The sequence below is a fragment of the Pollicipes pollicipes genome, unplaced genomic scaffold, assembly GCF_011947565.3.
Source record: "Pollicipes pollicipes isolate AB1234 unplaced genomic scaffold, Ppol_2.1 Scaffold_7261;HRSCAF=8764_pilon_pilon_pilon, whole genome shotgun sequence".
In the NCBI taxonomy this organism is placed as follows: domain Eukaryota; kingdom Metazoa; phylum Arthropoda; class Thecostraca; order Pollicipedomorpha; family Pollicipedidae; genus Pollicipes; species Pollicipes pollicipes.
Genome location: NW_023597054.1, coordinates 47,263,790 through 47,280,854, shown reverse-complemented (window position 1 = coordinate 47,280,854; position 17,065 = coordinate 47,263,790). Strand labels below are relative to the sequence as shown.

Genomic DNA, 17,065 nt, shown 5'->3' with positions numbered 1-17,065 from the left:
TTGTGGCGAGTGTATACAAAGTTTTGGTTTGTATTACAAATAGAAAAGCCGGGGATAATCCAGGATGGTGGTTGTGCCCATTGGCTTGTAAGTGTGTTAATGCTATTGGCTGTACTTTGTGTCATGTGGTATCCATGCAGTGAGGTTGTTTCAATTTCAGGATTCAATTCAGGTTGAAAGTAAGGTGTCCGTCTGTCATGTTGTATGGTTTTGCCTGACGTATCGTGTGTGATGCAATTCTCTAAAAAATCAAAAGCACTTGGTATTCATTTGTCTCCAGAGCTGCACTCATTAGCTGTGGGAGTAACATTTGATGCAACCTGATGATGATTTAAAGCATTACCACATGCAGACTTTTGATACTATTGGCTCAACCTTGTGCCACAAGTGTGATTTGGTCAGTCATGTGCACACTATGGAACAGTAATACAAAATGGTGCACACAAACAAAGGGAAACACATAAAAGGATATGATTTGGTGGGCAAGTGAAGGACTTCAAAATGCAGAATGTCAATGAAGTATAGGTCTGATAGAGCCAGGGTGGGTGGATGTTCCTCAATTTTCACAAAATGCATTTTTGCCTCCTCAAATTTGAGTGATATGGTACCTATTTCCATTTTTTTCCAATTTAAATTGCTTATTTTTAGGTTGGGATATTTTCCATGCTGCTGGTTGACTCCCTATTCATGGCCTGACCTGGCAGTCTGAGAGATATGGTTACACTTATGGTGACTGCTCTTGTTTTCATTGTTACAATCAGCTGCTTAGTTGTCCATACATAGTTTGTGATAACCAACAGTCTCAATTTGATGCCTAGTTTATGTGTATCTTTATGATGTGTTGAATGCTCAGCTATCTGAAATTCCTTTCAGATTAGAAGTTCTCACCATAGCTTGCCACAAATGTACTGGCTAGGGGAAACATCTCCAAAAATGACTGGAGATAACTGACAGCATTATTGGGTTAGTCAGTATTTTCTCACATATTTTACTGGTTTGGCATTATGAATGTAAAAGCATGAAGTGTTCAGATCCCAAAAAGTATACTTAAAGAATTAAATATATGAGATTATTAGTATGCTAGAGGTCAGTGCCCCTTAGAGATATCCAAGGTATTTTATACTCTACCTTTCCACAGAGAAAAGTGTTGATCTCAGCAGCCATTTTGTCAACTACAGCTGTTTGTAAACATATGCATAAGCACAAATGTTTGAGTAGATAATATCATATTTGAATATTTTACTGCATCAAACTGTCTATATATTGTGGCAAGGTCAGCAGTCTGCATGGCATGCCAGGGTATTTTTTAAACAAAATTAACCAAATCCAACATAACAGAACAGCAGTCAAGGCACCCTTCCATTTCATTTCCTCATAAAATGACTTTGAGAAGTTCAACACTATGCCAGGGAATGTTGCATGAAAAGGAATAGAGTTAAAACATAAAAAATGTAGTTAAGACAAAAGTTCAGACACCTGCCAAAGCCATTCTCTCATGTCATTCTTTCTGGATTGAGCAGGAATTCCCATTGCACTTTTTTAAGCTCCAACAGATCCCATACAAATGAAACATTCAGATATTTGTGTGTTGTATGCTATAAAGCCATGGACTAAAACATTGCTTCATTGCAAATGTAGCCATGGTGTCTCCAGTGCTCCTATGGCCCATGCTGTTACCAGAAAATTTCAGAATTACCATGTTGTGAAGAGAAACCTGGCAAACAGAAAGATGTCAAACAAATCAGGACATAATTTTCAAAATATGATAAGCACTAGCTTCAAGATGATTTGTTGTAAGGATGTCTGCCCAATGCCCCCTCCGCTTCCACAATCCCACCCCTTCTATTACTGGAATCATGTTTTGGATCACTTCTGGAACCCTTCTAATCTGCATAAACTGCCTCTTTTTCAGTCAGCATGCCTGACTACAAGTATAATGTGCTGGGGGTGGTGGTGGAGATCTTCCCGCTGAAGAAGGCGGTGATCAGCTTTCAGGAGGATGGCCGGGAACAGCGCGCACTGCTCTGGGGCGAGCGGCTGGTGTGTGAGGATGGCCGGCTCCTGCCCGAGCGCCGGCCCATCGACACAGTGCTGGCTGTGGGCGATAGTGTGCTCATGGACTGCCACATCTACGACAACAAGAACAGCCAGGACCGCTGCGACTGGTACGTGGCGCGCGCACAGCTGGCCTCGTCACCCCAGCCCAGCGACGTGGTTTCCAACGTGTCGGGCAAAGTGGACGAGCTGACGCGCACGCGCGGCTTCGTGGTGTTTCGGCAGCCGGGCCGGTCCGAGGAGCAGCGGGCGGTGTTCGTGGTGGCGCGGTATTTCGCGCGCGGCCAGCGGCTGCCGGCCGGCAGTAGCCTGTTTGACCACCTGGAGGAGGACCAGGTGGTGAACATGGACGCGGTGCACGGCGCCGGCCGGCTGGAGGCGGCCGGGTGGTACGCGCCGCTGGTGTGGCGCGGCCAGAAGCCGGACGTCCGCCTGGACCCGCAGCCGCCGCCGGAGGTGCTGGCCGAGGAGGATGGCGGGGCGCTAGCGACCACCACGCTCGCCAGTTCCCTGCTGCCAGCGCTCAGCTCGGCCGACGCCCGCCGACGGTCGGCACCCGGCACGTCGCAGGTGGGTCACGCCCGCAGACGACCGCGCTGGCGACGCAGCCAGCACCCTGCGGCGACGCCGGCCCACTGACGCCTCTACTTTTGGGACGAATTTGTTTTTGCATGACCGCTGCAGCTGGACCATCAATGCAAACAAACGCCAAGATGATGAATGTTGCGGTCCAGTGTCTAGCGGCAGTCTGTGACGTTTGGACCACTCAGTTACAAAGCCGGTGGTACGCAAGCTGTGACATCTGCGCGCGGTGTTACGGGCTTTGTAATGTCTGCATTTCTTAGTTTACTATTTTCACGCTGCGTGAAAGTCATCTGCATGCACTATTATACGTCAGGAGTCGATGAACTCTAGGTTCTCCTTTCGCCGTAGTTACAAGGCGCTTCTGCGCTAGTGTGCACGGCGCGTTTGAGGAAGAAGATGTCGGGATCGAGCTCCTGGACGCCGCCTTTGTGTTCTTCAAATTCATCGCGTTTTTTGCTGCTTGCGCTACGCCAGCTGCTGACGCTGCGCCACGCGACGCCGTGCGGCCGTAAACACGAAGTAACGTCCCTACCACGCACACCCGCGCAGCCCATCACCCTGCCTCCGGGGTTCCCGGAGCGCACGCGACGCCGGTCGGCTGACGCGGCCGATGGCTGTCGGCAGGACAAGTGGGGCTACGTGGCGAGCCTGCTGAGCGCCGAGTACGGCTTGCTCATGTGCCAGGTGGCGCCGCGCCGCTACGAGAGCGTGCTCTTCCACAACAGCGTAGCGCACCTCTCCAATCTTAACCTCAAGAACTACGATTTGCGCGCCATCTTCAAGAAAGGTGAGGGGTGGCGCTTGTCTTGTGCGGCATTTTTGTGAGGCAAAATGCGCCCACTGTCCGTGCATGGGCACACCCTCAGTCTGCACACCGGTTGTTTACATGGGGTCGTCTTACTAGCCGCCGCTTTTGTGCCCCACTGTAACCTTTGGCACGAGCGCAAGCAATTCGACATTCAAAGAACTGCTTTCGTGTGTGCATTTATAGTGTTTGCATCAACATGCGATTCATTGGCTCCACGTGTTATCCCTTAACGGTTGTTGGTTGGCTGGTACCTGCCGTTCATGTTCTGTTCGGTCCCCTGTTGTCTTTGCGTGGTTCGCGAGGACCAATTAACGTCCACCTCAGTCAAAGGGTCAACCAGCTGCCCCAGTGACGGACAATTGCAGGTGGCGGTTAGTCGCAGCTGGCGGCCCCTCCCCCTCCGTTCTGGCACCAGCTATTCGCCATGATCTGAGCACGGGCCGTTTCCAGGAAACCACCTGCGATTCGTCATGATCTCAGCACGGGCCGTTTTCAGGGACCACCAGTGATATGTCATGATCTCAGCACGGGCCGTTTTCAGGAGACCATCTGCGATTTACCATGAATTCAGCACGGGCCGTTTTCAGGAGACCACCTGCGATTCGCCATGATCTCAGCACGGGCCGTTTTCAGGAGATCACTTGCGATTTGCCATGATCTCAGCATGGGCCGTTAGGAGATCACCCGCGATTTGCCATGATCTCAGCACGGGCCGTTTTCAGATCACCTGCGATTTGTTATGATGTCAGCACCGGCCGTTTTCAGGAGATCACCTGCGATTTGCCATGATCTCAGCACGGGCCGTTTGCAGGAGACCACCTGCGATTTGAAGCGGAGCCGTCTGACAACCCGGGGGTGTACCGGTGGCGGGCGAGCAGTGTCTGGGTGGACATGTCGCAGGCGAACGGAAGCGATGCGATCTGGAGTGACCCTGGCGGCTCTGTGGGAAACTAAGACCCGCTCCGATCCCTCGGGGTGGCGCAGTGATCGTGGTGTGATAGCTTTCGCATGCGGGCGGTAGACGTTAAGAGGCGGCACGACTGTGATAATTGCCAGTGTCATTCCCGCCGAGCCAGTATTTCCTCAACGTGCGTGCGCTTCGCAGACATATTCAGAGTGTAATGTGGTCTGGGGACGGACCTGATATGTCTTGGTATCACGGGGTGCTACGCGGTATGCCGGCACAATGGGCAAGTGGCATGCTGGTGTGGGGGTGTGCATTAGAGCTGGACGTTCGGTTATTTGTTATTGCTCCCTGAATTATAGAGGATTAAGGTCGGATACGTAAGGTTCAGTGACACCGGGTTCGACTCTCTGGAAGAACAAGCCGCTTTACAGTGGGGGATTTACCGCTTGTGTATCATACTTCTTGGGTCCCCTCTTGAAAACAAATCGTTGCCGCATTCCATTGGGCATGATAAAAATGTTTGTCATACGAAATTTGTCGTGAGGTTCAACAACAAATGTCACTTCCACGCATACAGTAGAAACAATGCCCTAGCCGGGCTTAGCATATTTTTTTACTTTCTTACACATGTGGCGAAAAAAAAATAACTGACCCCCTTTGCTGGTCTTGGACAACGATGCTTCTTTCCGACCTCTTGTTCTCGCAGTCTGAAAACTATGTTTGCCCCGCCCAACAGTACGTTCCCTGAGTGCGTATGTAAGCAACGTATTTTAAACAACGTTGGATGCAATGCCTTCATTAGATGTGCTTAAATCGATCGAGCGTAAACCTGAGCCTGAATTTTATGATTTTGCAAAGAATACTAACCAATAGAAGTGGCATGCAATAGGAGTTCCATGGTACGTTCAGATATGGTAAAAGAAAAGCAACAGGACAACTACATTGCTAATTGGGCGAGTCGGGGCAAGGCGTCGCACATTGTTCCATTTTGTTCTGTTTTTTCTTTCTTCTTTGTTCTGTTTTTAACATTCCAAAGAGCTTTTGGTTGTTCTGTGAAAACTGTAAAAATCGAAGGTGAACGTGGAACGCATACCCCTAAGTATATGAATGTCGAAATCAAGCCAAACTATCAGCGATAGTATGTGTGTACTTGACCGTGATTGTCTGTGTATGTGTGCTAGCGGTCACTGAACTGCCCGGGGTATGTTTGCACTGCTTCGGCCGCCGTTATAAGGGGTTCACCTCTCTTCGAATGGTGCGCAATGCTTTCTTTTTCCTCTGGTCGCTGGCGCACATAATTAGCTCGCACATACAATCCAGAATACACATTTACCAGCTGATGTTGTTTCGACATATTTAACTGCAGGGGTGCGTTGCAAACACGGCACCCCTCTAAGCATATTATTGGGGGGGGGGGGGGGGGGGTCAGTCGGCGTGATGGCATCAACACCCAGCGGTTGGGGACATGATAAGATGCTTCCTTCTCTGATGATATCCCAGCAGCCGCCGGCATCTGACAACACCACTGCCCATTGCCCAGCGCTGGGTTTTGGCGGAGTGACAGCTCCCTTCCTCGGCATCTGCGGGCCTGTGTGAGTCGCAGCGCCCGGGGGTGTGCTGGGGCGGCGGCCGACTCCCCCAGCTTCCGACGCCGGCCGCGGCAGCCGCCGCCGTCGGTGATCAAACGCTGCCACCTGATCCCCGCCCGGTACCGGGCCGGATCCGCTGGCGCCGGTCCCGGCCGACCCGCTTCCGGCCGAGCGGCGGCGCGGCGCGTGCCGCCCGGCCATCGCCGCTGCCGCCGGCTCCGGTTACCAGCCGACGGCGTTCGCGGCGCGCGCCGCTCGTTTGCGGCGCATTATCTGCGGCGGCGGTGTCGGGATGCGCGGCGTGTCCCGGCGCCGAGCCCAGCCCCTCGCCAGCGCTCCCCCGGGGGGGCCGACCGCGCCGTCGCCCGAGGCAGCAGACCGAGGCGGGGGGTACGCGTGAAGTGTCGCAGCGCGAGCGTTTCTCCTGGTTCCGGCGAGGTCACAGTGGAGATTTCCACTGAAGCCCAGCATCTGGGGCTAGGCCAGTTAGGGTGGCGTTAGCCAGTTGGCAATTGAGACGGAAGCCCAAAATGTCAGTGCCCTTCTGAGGTTGGGGCAGATACCAGCGAAATTGCCAATCGTTAATTGCGACCGACGCGAACGTATCGCTCTTCCTAACACCGGGTGTGCCATGGAAGCCTATTAGCGCGTCACCACCACCTGAGACTAAACCAGACATGTTCCAATCAGATGTCCGCCCATACTAAGCGACCCGCCGGCAACATCGTCCGGCTGGGCAAACGCTGACCAGGTTTCCTTGGGATTGGTCCGGGGATACCACAACCAATACAGAGCCGGCAGCAGACGCAACCAAAATCTGGGGAGTATGTTCTGCCTCGCAGTGCGCAAGCTGCTCCTCCGCTGCACCAAGTCTCGCGCGAGGTCGCAGCCTCAGCCAAGCCCAAACCAGTATACCCGAATGGTCCCGAGGCGTGGCACATCTGCGCTTGACCGGCGCTGGCCGGCGGAGCAGCGCAGCCACGCGGCGCCGCGTGCGAGCGGGACGCGGTGGCGGGCCGACGGGTTCCGGGAGCCGACCCCCGGCCGGCCAGCCCGGCCGTCGCCGCCCGCCCCCGCTGGTCGCATGCATAAGCGCCGGCGCCCCGTGCCCCACCGGCCGTATTTACAAGTTGTTGACAGTGAATTATTGGGACGGGAACCACACCGACCGCCACAGGCTGTTAAGTCATTGTTCTGTATTTGTGCAAGCGGCGTACAGGAACAGCTTCTGAATTGAGGCAGAATGAGACTCTCGTATGCGCTTCACTGCAAGACAACTATGGGTGTGCTTCACAGCATTAAACATCGCTTCCTGCCTGCATATTTGTACCGCTCCAAATAGGTAAGGAACATGTTAGTTGGTGATTAATACCCTTTGGTGTAAGACAAAGCGCGGTGTAATAAACAAATTACGGTGAAAGCCCCATGGGCGGAGGCTGCGGTGGTGCGCGGTAATTCACCACCCATCCAACATCGGTATGCGTTACCAGCTTCGTTAATGAGGTGTGCGCGCCGCCCAGAGCCACGTCATCTTCACCGGCCCGTCATAAGTCCTACCCGCATACCTGCTCGAAGCATACACGGCTGGTACGTACCGGCGCATGAAAAACCCGGCTCGATCCGCTCAATTTTGCCAATAAGTTAGCGTTCCGGCATGTGCTATCCCGCTTCCCTGGCATAGCGCATTCCCACCACCCAACTTCAAATTTTTTACGGGCGTAAGCACTAATCGGCCGACCGCAAGGAATGCCTTGCCATCTCATTCATTTTCTGCACGTCTAGCGAAAAATTCGGGAACACCCAGCCCGGCCGCGGTCCTGAAGCGAGCAAAAACCCGTACATCGAGTTCGGGACGGCCGGCGGGAGCGGGCGCGGCCCCTCCGCCCGCTCGGAGTCATGATTAGCTGTCCGCGCGTGGTGCGGTATGCCCCGCCACCGACCCGCGGCCGGGGTGGGATCAGGACGGCGCGGCTCTGCAATTACCGCCTGTAATGAGCGGTGTCGGTGTCCAGGAGCTGTTGGCTTTGTTTACGGGGCGGGCCGGCCGGCGGTGCGTTGGACAGCTGGCCGCGCACGTTCCTGGAGAAGACGAGCCCTGGAGCTGATTCAGTCACAACGCACGTGCCCGGAGACGGCAGCTTCTGGAGCTAACTCAGTCGGGCCGCACACACCTGGAGCTTGCTCAGTCTGGCTGCACGCTCCTGGAGCTGGCTCAGTCGGGCCGCACGCTCCTGGAGTTGGCTCACTCGGGTCGCACACACCTGGAGTTGGCTCAGTCTGACCGCACGCTCCTGGGGAGGACCGGCTCTGGATCTGACTCAGTTGGACTACGCACTCCAGGCTCGAGGGTGCAGCCTCCGGGTCTGCAACCAGACACCGCGGCTGCGACTCGGACCGTTCGCATGTGACGAGGGTAAAAATCCAACGTCAGGAACAGTAAAAAAGAAGAAACTGTCAGATGGACTGCGCACATGCACACAACCAGGAGCGTACGTGGAACTTCACCAAGGCGAAGGCCGTTGAATTTCCAGAGCAGTTCAGTGGGAAAAACCTTTCAAAACTAGACTGGGTCCTTACCCCAGATCTGTTATGTTTTCCAATTTTAGTCACATGGCTCTGCATGCTCAAAAATGGTGCGTGCTGCAATGCACATGTTTTTTGTTTCAGCGTTTTCGCGCGTCTGGGTACGGCCATACTCCGGGGAGCCTCAGTTATTCTTCATACCGCGCGTCCGTTTTGTGGGCCGCGCACTGTCGTTATCCCTGCCGCGATCTGTAAAAGAGGTGGGACTGCGCAGTTGGCGAACATAACATTAGATGACCTGGAGAAAACAGCACGCCACGTCTCCTTGTCAGCAAGTTACGACCAAGGCGACAAGCACCCGGCTGCTGTCGGATCCCCCTCCCCCCCCCCCCGCCCGCCCGCAGCGGGAGCGGGCCGCCTCGCAGCGGGGCATGAGGCTCCGGTCGCAGCAGCGCGCCAGCGCCGCGCAGCAGCGGGCGGGGTTCGCCTCAGCAGCTGCAGTCAGATCACACTGATCAGATGTGTGACGTCGGAGTGCGCCTCAGCAGTCGCAGTCAGATCACACTGATCGGGTGTATGATGCCGGGGCGCGTCACAGCAGCTGGAGACGTATCACACTGCTCAGATGTGTGACGTCGGGTGCGCCTCAGCAGCCGAAGACAGATCACTTTGATCAGATGTATGACGCCGGGACGCGCCTCAGGAGCTGCAGTCAGATCACACAGATCAGATCTGTGACGTGGGAGCGCCTCAGCAGCTGGGGACAGATCATACGGATCACCCGTGTGGCGCTCGGCTCGTGTGTGGTGTGGGACAACTGCGACTACTGCGCACACAGCATCACTAACTAACTGTGGTTGCGGCGAGTTGTCAGGACAAGGGGAACCAGGGTCCATGAATAATAGCACCCGTTTTCCTTGTGCCTCGGAGGTTGTCCCAGAATCTGTGGTGACACTGTTGTCTCCGAATTTCAGTCGCTCGCTTCTGTACACTGTTACGGAAGGAAGCGTGCAAAGACAGACAGTTGCAGGCGTGAAACAACAGGGCAGTGATGAACTTGCCGGACCGTGCGCTGGTCGTACCACCAGCGCGATCTATTTGAACGCTTCAGCTGCGCCTCATCGCGGCATGGGCGGAAGGGTGCTGGCGGGGCACCATCTGTCGGGCTCGGTTACAGACGTGTTGTCGTGCGGCCGCACCGGCGCCGCGCGCGCGGCATGTGCGCGCCCGCGCCGGCCGGGACGGGCGTGTCCTCAGCCGCGCTCACTCGCTGCCAATTACCGCCTGACAAATCGCCGCGTCGTTTTTGTCGCCGCGGGCTGACCCGGGCGGCGACCCACGGCCGGCGCGCGACAGCGGCGCCTGACGGATGGCCGCCGGCGCCAGGGGTCGACCGCGCTGCCAGCGGAGCGCCTGCGCCGCCGCGTCGCCCGGGCGCCGGCATTGGCGCGCCGCGTCGCCGCTTTCTCACGTGGCGACCGCGAGCTGACGGCCACGGGAGCTGCGTTTTACGGCCGCGCCCTAATAACGCGCCATAAAGCACGTTCGGTTCGGAGAGGGCTGTTCGTGCCGCGGCGCCATATTCCTGCGGCAAACAAGCGGCTTCCGCCGCGGCCGGCCCGGTGTCATCCGGCCCGGCCGCAGCCGCCGCCGGACCCGCCCCGCCGCCGTATAACAAGGCAGCGACAGTGTCAACCGCCGCATTGCGGTCGACCGGCGTGTTGGCCAAGTGTCAGTAATCGATATGCGGTGGTGGGGCCGCGTGGAAAAAGGCCCGCGGCGGCGTCGGGCGAGCGCGCCTCGTTTGTTTCTGCGGCTCACAGGGCTCGCGCGGCCCGGCCCGACATGAAAGGAAGCCGCGACCAACCTCGTCTGGCGGGGTCAGAGTTGACGACGCGGCCGGCGCGACCCGGCCCACTCCGTCACCATAATCGGTCACAGCGCGACCGAGTGCGCCCGACTGTCGCCGCCCAATTATCCAGAGCGCGACGGCCGCCGGCTCGCCGGGTACCAGCTGCACCGCGTCGGGAAGCGTACCTGTCAGCCGCGCTGCCACCCGGTCAGGAAGTAATAAAACAGGCACAATCTCTAATGCGGCGTATTTTTCGGCGCCTCTGACGCGCGATGAGAAATTACCACGCCTTCTCGGGATGTACGGCTATCAAAGCGAGGCGTCCAGCGGTCGGTCAGAACAAAGGGGCGTTTTTCATTTATCATTGCCCTTTATTTCCACCTCTCAACCCGTTGCCACTCGGCCCCTGTGAAGTGGCCGGCTGACAAATGGCGTCCTCCGCTGCGCGCGCGGCCGCGGGGGGCCGGGCATATGGCCGGCCGTGACGCGGGCTTCTAGAGTCCGCCGCCGCGCTCCGCTGGGACCGCGGTCCGCTGAGAGGCTGGACCACAGGACGTAATACGCCGCGAGACTATAGGACCGCGTTCCGCCGCGGGGCACTGCCGCACCAGTGCGGTTCGGACCATCGGACCGTTCTTTGGCAACGTCCAGTGACAGATGAGCAAAGGGAGATCATTTTCAGAAATTACTGCCTTTTCGTAATGAGGTATTCGTTTGAAACAATCTGTGAAAACTCCCGTTGCTCCCCTTCCGGCACGTCGTGATCAGTAGCGTAGGAAGTGGTGGGTCGTGGGTCTTCAGCCCTACCCCATCCCCCTCTTCCCCCGGCAGTTTCGGACGCAATTTTTGACCACGAAACCACTGAATGCGGGATTTCTGAATCTGGTAGCTAGGGAAACTATTTAAGCTTTAAATATCATAGATATTACCATGAGCAGCAACGTGTGGACCCACTAGACGTCATTTAGTAGCATGACAGGCGGATGGCCGATTGCATATGTACGGCACGCAGCTAAATAAATTATTTAAGGCGCCAGTGCGAACCAGCATCGACATCTCATTGATACGCTAGACACCGTACCTATCAGCATTTGTGGTGTCTGTTAGTCTGCTGTGATGCATAGTCATTGTTGATGGGGCTGGGACACGGTCGTAAAAATTTAGCCCCATATCAAATCACGGTAGCCCCTCCCGTCACAAGTTCTGGCTCCGTCCCTTGCCGTGCCGTCGCTCGATCGCGTCACCATAAAACGCGCTTGCCCCAGTCACGTAGCGTCAGTGAGCGTGCTGAGCCCGACCGGCCGCCTCGCCGGGTCACAGGGCCCAACCGGTCGCCGCGCCGGGTCACAGGGCCCGATTGGCCGCCGCGCTGGGTCACGGGGCCCGACCGGTCGCCGCGCCGGGTCACCGAGGCCCGGCCGGCCGCCGCGCTGGGTCACGGGGCCCGACTGGCCGCCGCACCGGGTCACGGGGGTCCGACCGGCCGCCGCGCCGGCTCACCGGGGCTTGACCGGCCGCCGCACCAGGCCACGGGGCCCGACCGGCCGCCACGCCACGTCAACGGGCCCGGCCGGATGCTGCGCCGGGTCGTGGGGTCCGACCGGCCGCCGCGCTGGGTCACGGGGCCCAGCCGGTCGCCGCGCCGGGTCATGGGGCCCGACTGGCCGCCGCGCTGAGTCACGGGGCCCGACTGGCCGCCGCACTGGGTCACGGGTCCGACCGGCCGCCGCGCCAGGTCACCGGGGCCGACGTTCCGCCGCCTGACGCCGACGTCAGGCGGCGTCACAGCGTCACCGTTTGGGAGACAAATGGCTCGGCACGACAGCCCGGACCGACGCCGGACGTCCTGCGCGCCGGCGACAACAGCCGGCGAGGCGCCGCGCCGTCTGCGCCGGCCGCGCCACATGTGGTGCACGTGTGGCGGACGCAGCGCGGTGGCGTCTCATTACCGGTCGACTGGGGCGCGCGGCTCTGGTTGCACGTTAATTTGTGACATGCTTTCTGCGCGGGTGAGGTAGTCCCGAAGCCCGACAACCCTGATGCCCGCAGAGCGTGCTGTGACGCTGTCTAGAAGTCGCTTCTGAGGTGTGTGCGTGGAGGGGGGGGGGGGAGATGGGGAGGGCTGAAGAAGAAAAAGTAGGTTGTGCGCCTCCATCGCGGATGAATTACGACGAGATGGGCCGAGTGGCGACGAGGTAGGCGGATAATTAGCAGCTATTCCAATGGCGGAAGCGAATGCGTTCATCCAGGTTCGTTCATATGCATTTCACAATACAAATACGTGCTTGCAGTCATGTGCATCTTTGCAAACTTGGCAATGTGTGAATGTTAGAGGTACATCGCAAGCGCCTATCTGCTAGCTGTCTGCACCTTGTAAATACCTTTTAAACAGGCAATATGCTGCGTCATGAAGACCGGCGGACACTTTACTCTGTAGTGTCATCCAGAATCACATTCTCCTGCCTGCAACAAAGGTAACCCTTTCTGACGTAAGTCCGAGTACACTGGCAATAAGTCCGCACGAGTTTAACGGCGTTAAGTGTGTGCAGGTTGCATTCATTTAATCGACAAGGTTGACGTTGCTCACGTGACGCCAGGCTTGTCTTCCGACTGGGGGCCGGCAGATGGTCGGCAGCAGCTGACCGCAGCGAGAGCCTGAGGCGAGTCTGACTGTCTGTCGCCCGTCCGGGCAGTCTGTCGGCCTGCGACCGCCGGGCGCCATCAGTCTCCGGTTACAAACACAATGTTGGTCGGGCCGGCCACGCTCGGCCGACCTTCAAAGGGCCGCGCGCAGACAGCTGCACCGCCGCCAGTCGGCCGCGGAGCCGCCCGTCGTCTCCGGCAGTCAGCTGACTCTGATGTCCGGCCGGGAAACAGCGGCCGTTGGCGGCGGCGCCGGCCGGCTCCGCGAGTGCAGAGTGGAAGGGAAGGCACCGCCTGCCAGTGTGCGTCGCGCGACCGTGCAGGGCGTTCAATGTATCGTGCTGGCGTACCTGGTATACCTGAGCATGATAGCGGACATTTTGCCAGAGCGCAGTCCAGTCGCCCGCTAGTGTAAGTAGCAGTATTGAGTCCACCAAGCTTCCGGACCCGGCTCCAGTGGGCGGAAATCTCGGCACGTTCAGAGCCCGGCACCACTCAGTGTCGGTACCTTGAGTTCCCAACGTCAGTCAGTCCTGGCGCCGCCGACGACACCCCCGGGTGCCCGACGCCCGCGTCAGTGGCGGCAGTCGGCGCCCCCGACTGGCTCACCGCCGGCGCCGCCCGGCCTGGCTGCGTCGTCCTCGCCGTGGTCACGGACGACGGCCGCTGGCCGGCCTCAGCTGCCCCCCCCCCCTCCTCCCTCCCCTCTTCTCCCCTGCCGCTGGTCACAAAAGCCGCTGGCCGCTGATTGAGGCCATGTGTAGCGCTCGCGCCGGCCGTGGACGGGGGTCGAGTTAAAAGGCGGCCGCCCCCCTGGACAGTGTCCCCCGGCGGCCGGCATGCGCTGCACGCGGCGCCAATCAGCCGCCGCCGCCCCGCCGCCACGCACGCGTCTTCATTTCGCAGGCACGCTTCAATGGGCAAGAAATTACCGCCAACTGGAGCAAATTGGCGGGGCGCGCGAGTCGTGTGGCCCGGTCCGGGCTGTGTCGTCCCCCTTCCCCCTCCCCCCCCCCTCTCCCTCCGTTCCGACCGATGCCCGGTCTGCAGTAGGGCGTACGCCCAGATGGAGAAAATGACTGGGCTCAGCTAGTGCTCAAACTGCGAAGACAGACGTCACCGACAACTCGATCTGAAATCTCGACCTAAAAGCCGAGATTAAAGAAAGTCGAAAAGTCGCACTTTGATAGGATTGATTGCCTGTCTATATACCAGTAGATAGCTGGTGGTATGCTGATGCTCGTGTGTTGCCATCGACCACCCTAACACAGCGTTACGTTGTTTGGTGCGCAACGTCAGTGTTGGGTGGTAGCTCATTTCATTGGTTGCACGCTCAGACATGAAGCGGAAATAAGAGCCGCTTTATTGTAGTACTAGGGTACCAGCAGCTGGAAGTGTATCAGTGCCGGCGGAGCCGACCACCCAAGTTGTGTGGCGTCTGGGCAGATAAAGCCATGCCTTTGCCAACATTAACGGAGGTCTTTGGCCTGCATTGTGCGAACACATTGGAAGCGGTTCGCAGTACCGGCGACAGCCAAGCCTCGCGGCTGTAGGCTGGCACTCCTTGCCTGCCAGCTGGGCCCAGCACCGGTGTGTTTGGAAGGTACTGCAGCCCTCCTCTGAATGTTTCTCTGGAGCAGACCGTCCTCACGCCGCCCTTTGCATAGCGCTAGGGTTTACTGGAACGGTTCAACCAGAAACAACTTAGATGTGTAGAACATGGAGTTAAAGCGTGCTGATGTACGGTATGTGTGAGCACGGACAGATCTTTGAGACGCGCACGCTATTGATGCCGGCATGTTTGCCAATAACGCCTTCCGCAGTAGCCATTGCTGACCCAGAAGACATGATTGACAGGAACATGACTGTGGAAAGGTTATATAATGCAGCTCCCGAGCGATGGGCAAGAACGAAAGCTTGGGCCTGTACCCGTCGCTCCTCTGACCTGCTCTAACCTCCTCAAGGCCCTCTGAACTAATCTGATTGTTCACGTGGCTCCTCTATCCCCCTCCAAGCTCTTCAAAGCTCGCTGCTTACCTCCTCCAGCCTCCTTCGGAATGAAAGATGGTTTTTCATGGGAGTTTGGAGGAGGCCGCGGGAAATATTTACGACGCAGTTCGTTCACATGCTTTTTTGGCTGCATTTGTTATCACGTAATAGCAACAAGTGACTGGTGTGTAAATTGATTCGGGTAGATGATATTCCAAGAAATTGTTATAGCTTCATGACCATACGACTGTAACTGCACAAGTTGCCATTTTGATTTTTTCACTCGCGGTTAGTGCGCCGAAATTGTTTGGTTAAGATGCGCTCAGACAGCTGATACCTCCTCTGATTTCGTTTCCGTGGTAGCAGATTTCAGTGCTCTTCCACCCTTCTCCAAACTCATCGTATCTTTTTGGGGGGAGCGACGGAAACTCGCTCCCCCACAAGGATACATACCCCTTGTGCACGGGTGTCGATTTGTATTCTTTCGCGAGACCCTGTCCCTCCCCAAATGTTGACTTAGGTCCCCCAGTGTTTTTGGCTGGAATGCTACAAAAAGCGCAGGTAAAAGATGATCAGCACACAAACTACCTTCTTTGATCTTTCTGCGTAGTGGCATCCCGTACTACTCTCATAACAAAAAGTCATGACTGCTGCCACCGAAAAAGATAAACCGTAACGGCTGAGCGGATTAACGATGCAACAGACTTCACATACGTAGGGCCATAGGACACGCATTGTTTTGTAAGGTTAAAGCGAAAAGCTCTGGAGTATGGGATGACCTAAGTCCTTCATGACTAACCCGTCCTCGTACCCCACAACCAAAATGCGTGCCGCCTCCCACGACCGTCATAGAAGAGCACCATCGGCGCCCTAAGGTGGCCTCTAAAGGGGGTGCCTTTACTTGCCGATCAGAAGAGACGCGTATGTCTTGTGCCTGCCCCCTAGATTCAACACTGCATGATTTCTATTCTGTTCGGTTCGGCCCCCCAATAATGTACAAAAATTGACACCCCTCCTCTCTTGTGAGAGGGTTTGGGCCCAAAAAGACGTTTGTGCGCTTGCCCATGCATGGTGACCAGACGGTCCTTTGGACAAATCAGACTGAAGCTCACCCTTCCCATCTCTGACAACAGATCTGAAGAGCTGTGCAGTCTGAGCTATAACAATAGACCAAGCTGCCGTTGGAGTCCGGTGGGGCTCGGGCCCAGTAACTTTTGGGGAGATTGGGCTATATTATAGCATGTAAGATGCGCTCAGTGTCTTGGCTACTTCAGGTTACTTGCATGCGGTGGAAATGTATGCATGAAATCACAGGCTAAGGCAAACTGGCGTGACTGCCCTTTACTTATGACACTGCAATAGACGTGTACACAAAACGTTTATGTTTAACATGTTCACGCTTACCACTCTATGCACCCATTGTCCATATTGCGGCCACAATTTTACAGGCCGCTTCTGTAGTTTGGCTTGTTTTGATCGCCCGTTGTTCGGCCAGAACGCCCAACGAACTGTTAACAAACCCTCCAAGGGTCACTATGGCCCCTCTCCCCACCGGCGCGCCCGCCTCATGCGCCATTAAAATGCCCTTACCAGAGTATCGAGGCCTGTTTATGAAAATCAGCGGCATATTTATGTTAATCGGAAGCGGGGCGGCCGGGGTGCGCACGTGCGCCGGTTCGACGCGCCGGGAATGTGTATGCGTAATCGCGGGCGCCGCCATCTGTCAGCGGGCCGCGCCGGCACGGCGGGCTCCGGCTCATGCGCGGCGCAGGAGGCGCGGGCTCCGGCTCGTGCGCGGCGCAGGAGGCGCGGGCTCCGGCTCGTGCGCGGCGCAGGAGGCGCAGACCCCAGCTCGTGCGCGATGCAGGAGACGCGGACCCCGGCTCGTGCGCGGCGCAGGAGGCGCGGATCCCGGCTCGTCCCGGCTCGTGCGCAGCGCAGGAGGTGCGGGCTCCGGCTCGAGCACGGCGCAGGAGGCGCGGACCCCGGCTCGTGCGCGGTGCAGGAGACGCGGACCCCGGCTCGTGCGCGGCGCAGGAGGCGCAGACCCCGGCTCGTCCCGGCTCGTGCGCAGCGCAGGAGGCGTGGGCTCCGGCTCGAGCACGGCGCAGGAG

General features: G+C 57.3%; 1 protein-coding gene across 3 annotated transcripts; it reads left to right on the top strand.

Annotated features, from left to right (window-relative positions):
- LOC119113007 (uncharacterized) lies at nt 1-5,687 on the top strand. 3 transcript variants are annotated; one of them, XM_037237319.1, is made up of 4 exons: nt 1-87; nt 1,913-2,625; nt 3,265-3,427; nt 4,260-5,687. In XM_037237319.1, exons 2-4 carry the CDS (start codon nt 1,918-1,920, stop codon nt 4,400-4,402), a joined length of 1,014 nt encoding a protein of 337 aa, XP_037093214.1. In that variant the 5' UTR covers nt 1-87; nt 1,913-1,917; the 3' UTR covers nt 4,403-5,687. The 3 variants fall into 3 exon arrangements, with proteins under 3 accessions (XP_037093214.1, XP_037093216.1, XP_037093215.1); XM_037237321.1 differs by having other exon boundaries at nt 4,214-4,405; XM_037237320.1 differs by lacking the exon at nt 4,260-5,687 and adding an exon at nt 4,036-4,194.
- Nucleotides 5,688-17,065: the final 11,378 nt, after the last annotated feature.

Excerpts from the sequence above, each read along its gene's own strand:
- LOC119113007 (XM_037237319.1), top strand. The coding sequence starts at position 1,918 with ATGCCTGACTACAAGTATAATGTGCTGGGGGTGGTGGTGGAGATCTTC. Across the intron at positions 2,626-3,264 it reads CGGCACCCGGCACGTCGCAG|GACAAGTGGGGCTACGTGGC; the intron begins GTGGGTCACGCC and ends GGCTGTCGGCAG. Across the intron at positions 3,428-4,259 it reads GCGCGCCATCTTCAAGAAAG|GAGACCACCTGCGATTTGAA; the intron begins GTGAGGGGTGGC and ends GGCCGTTTGCAG.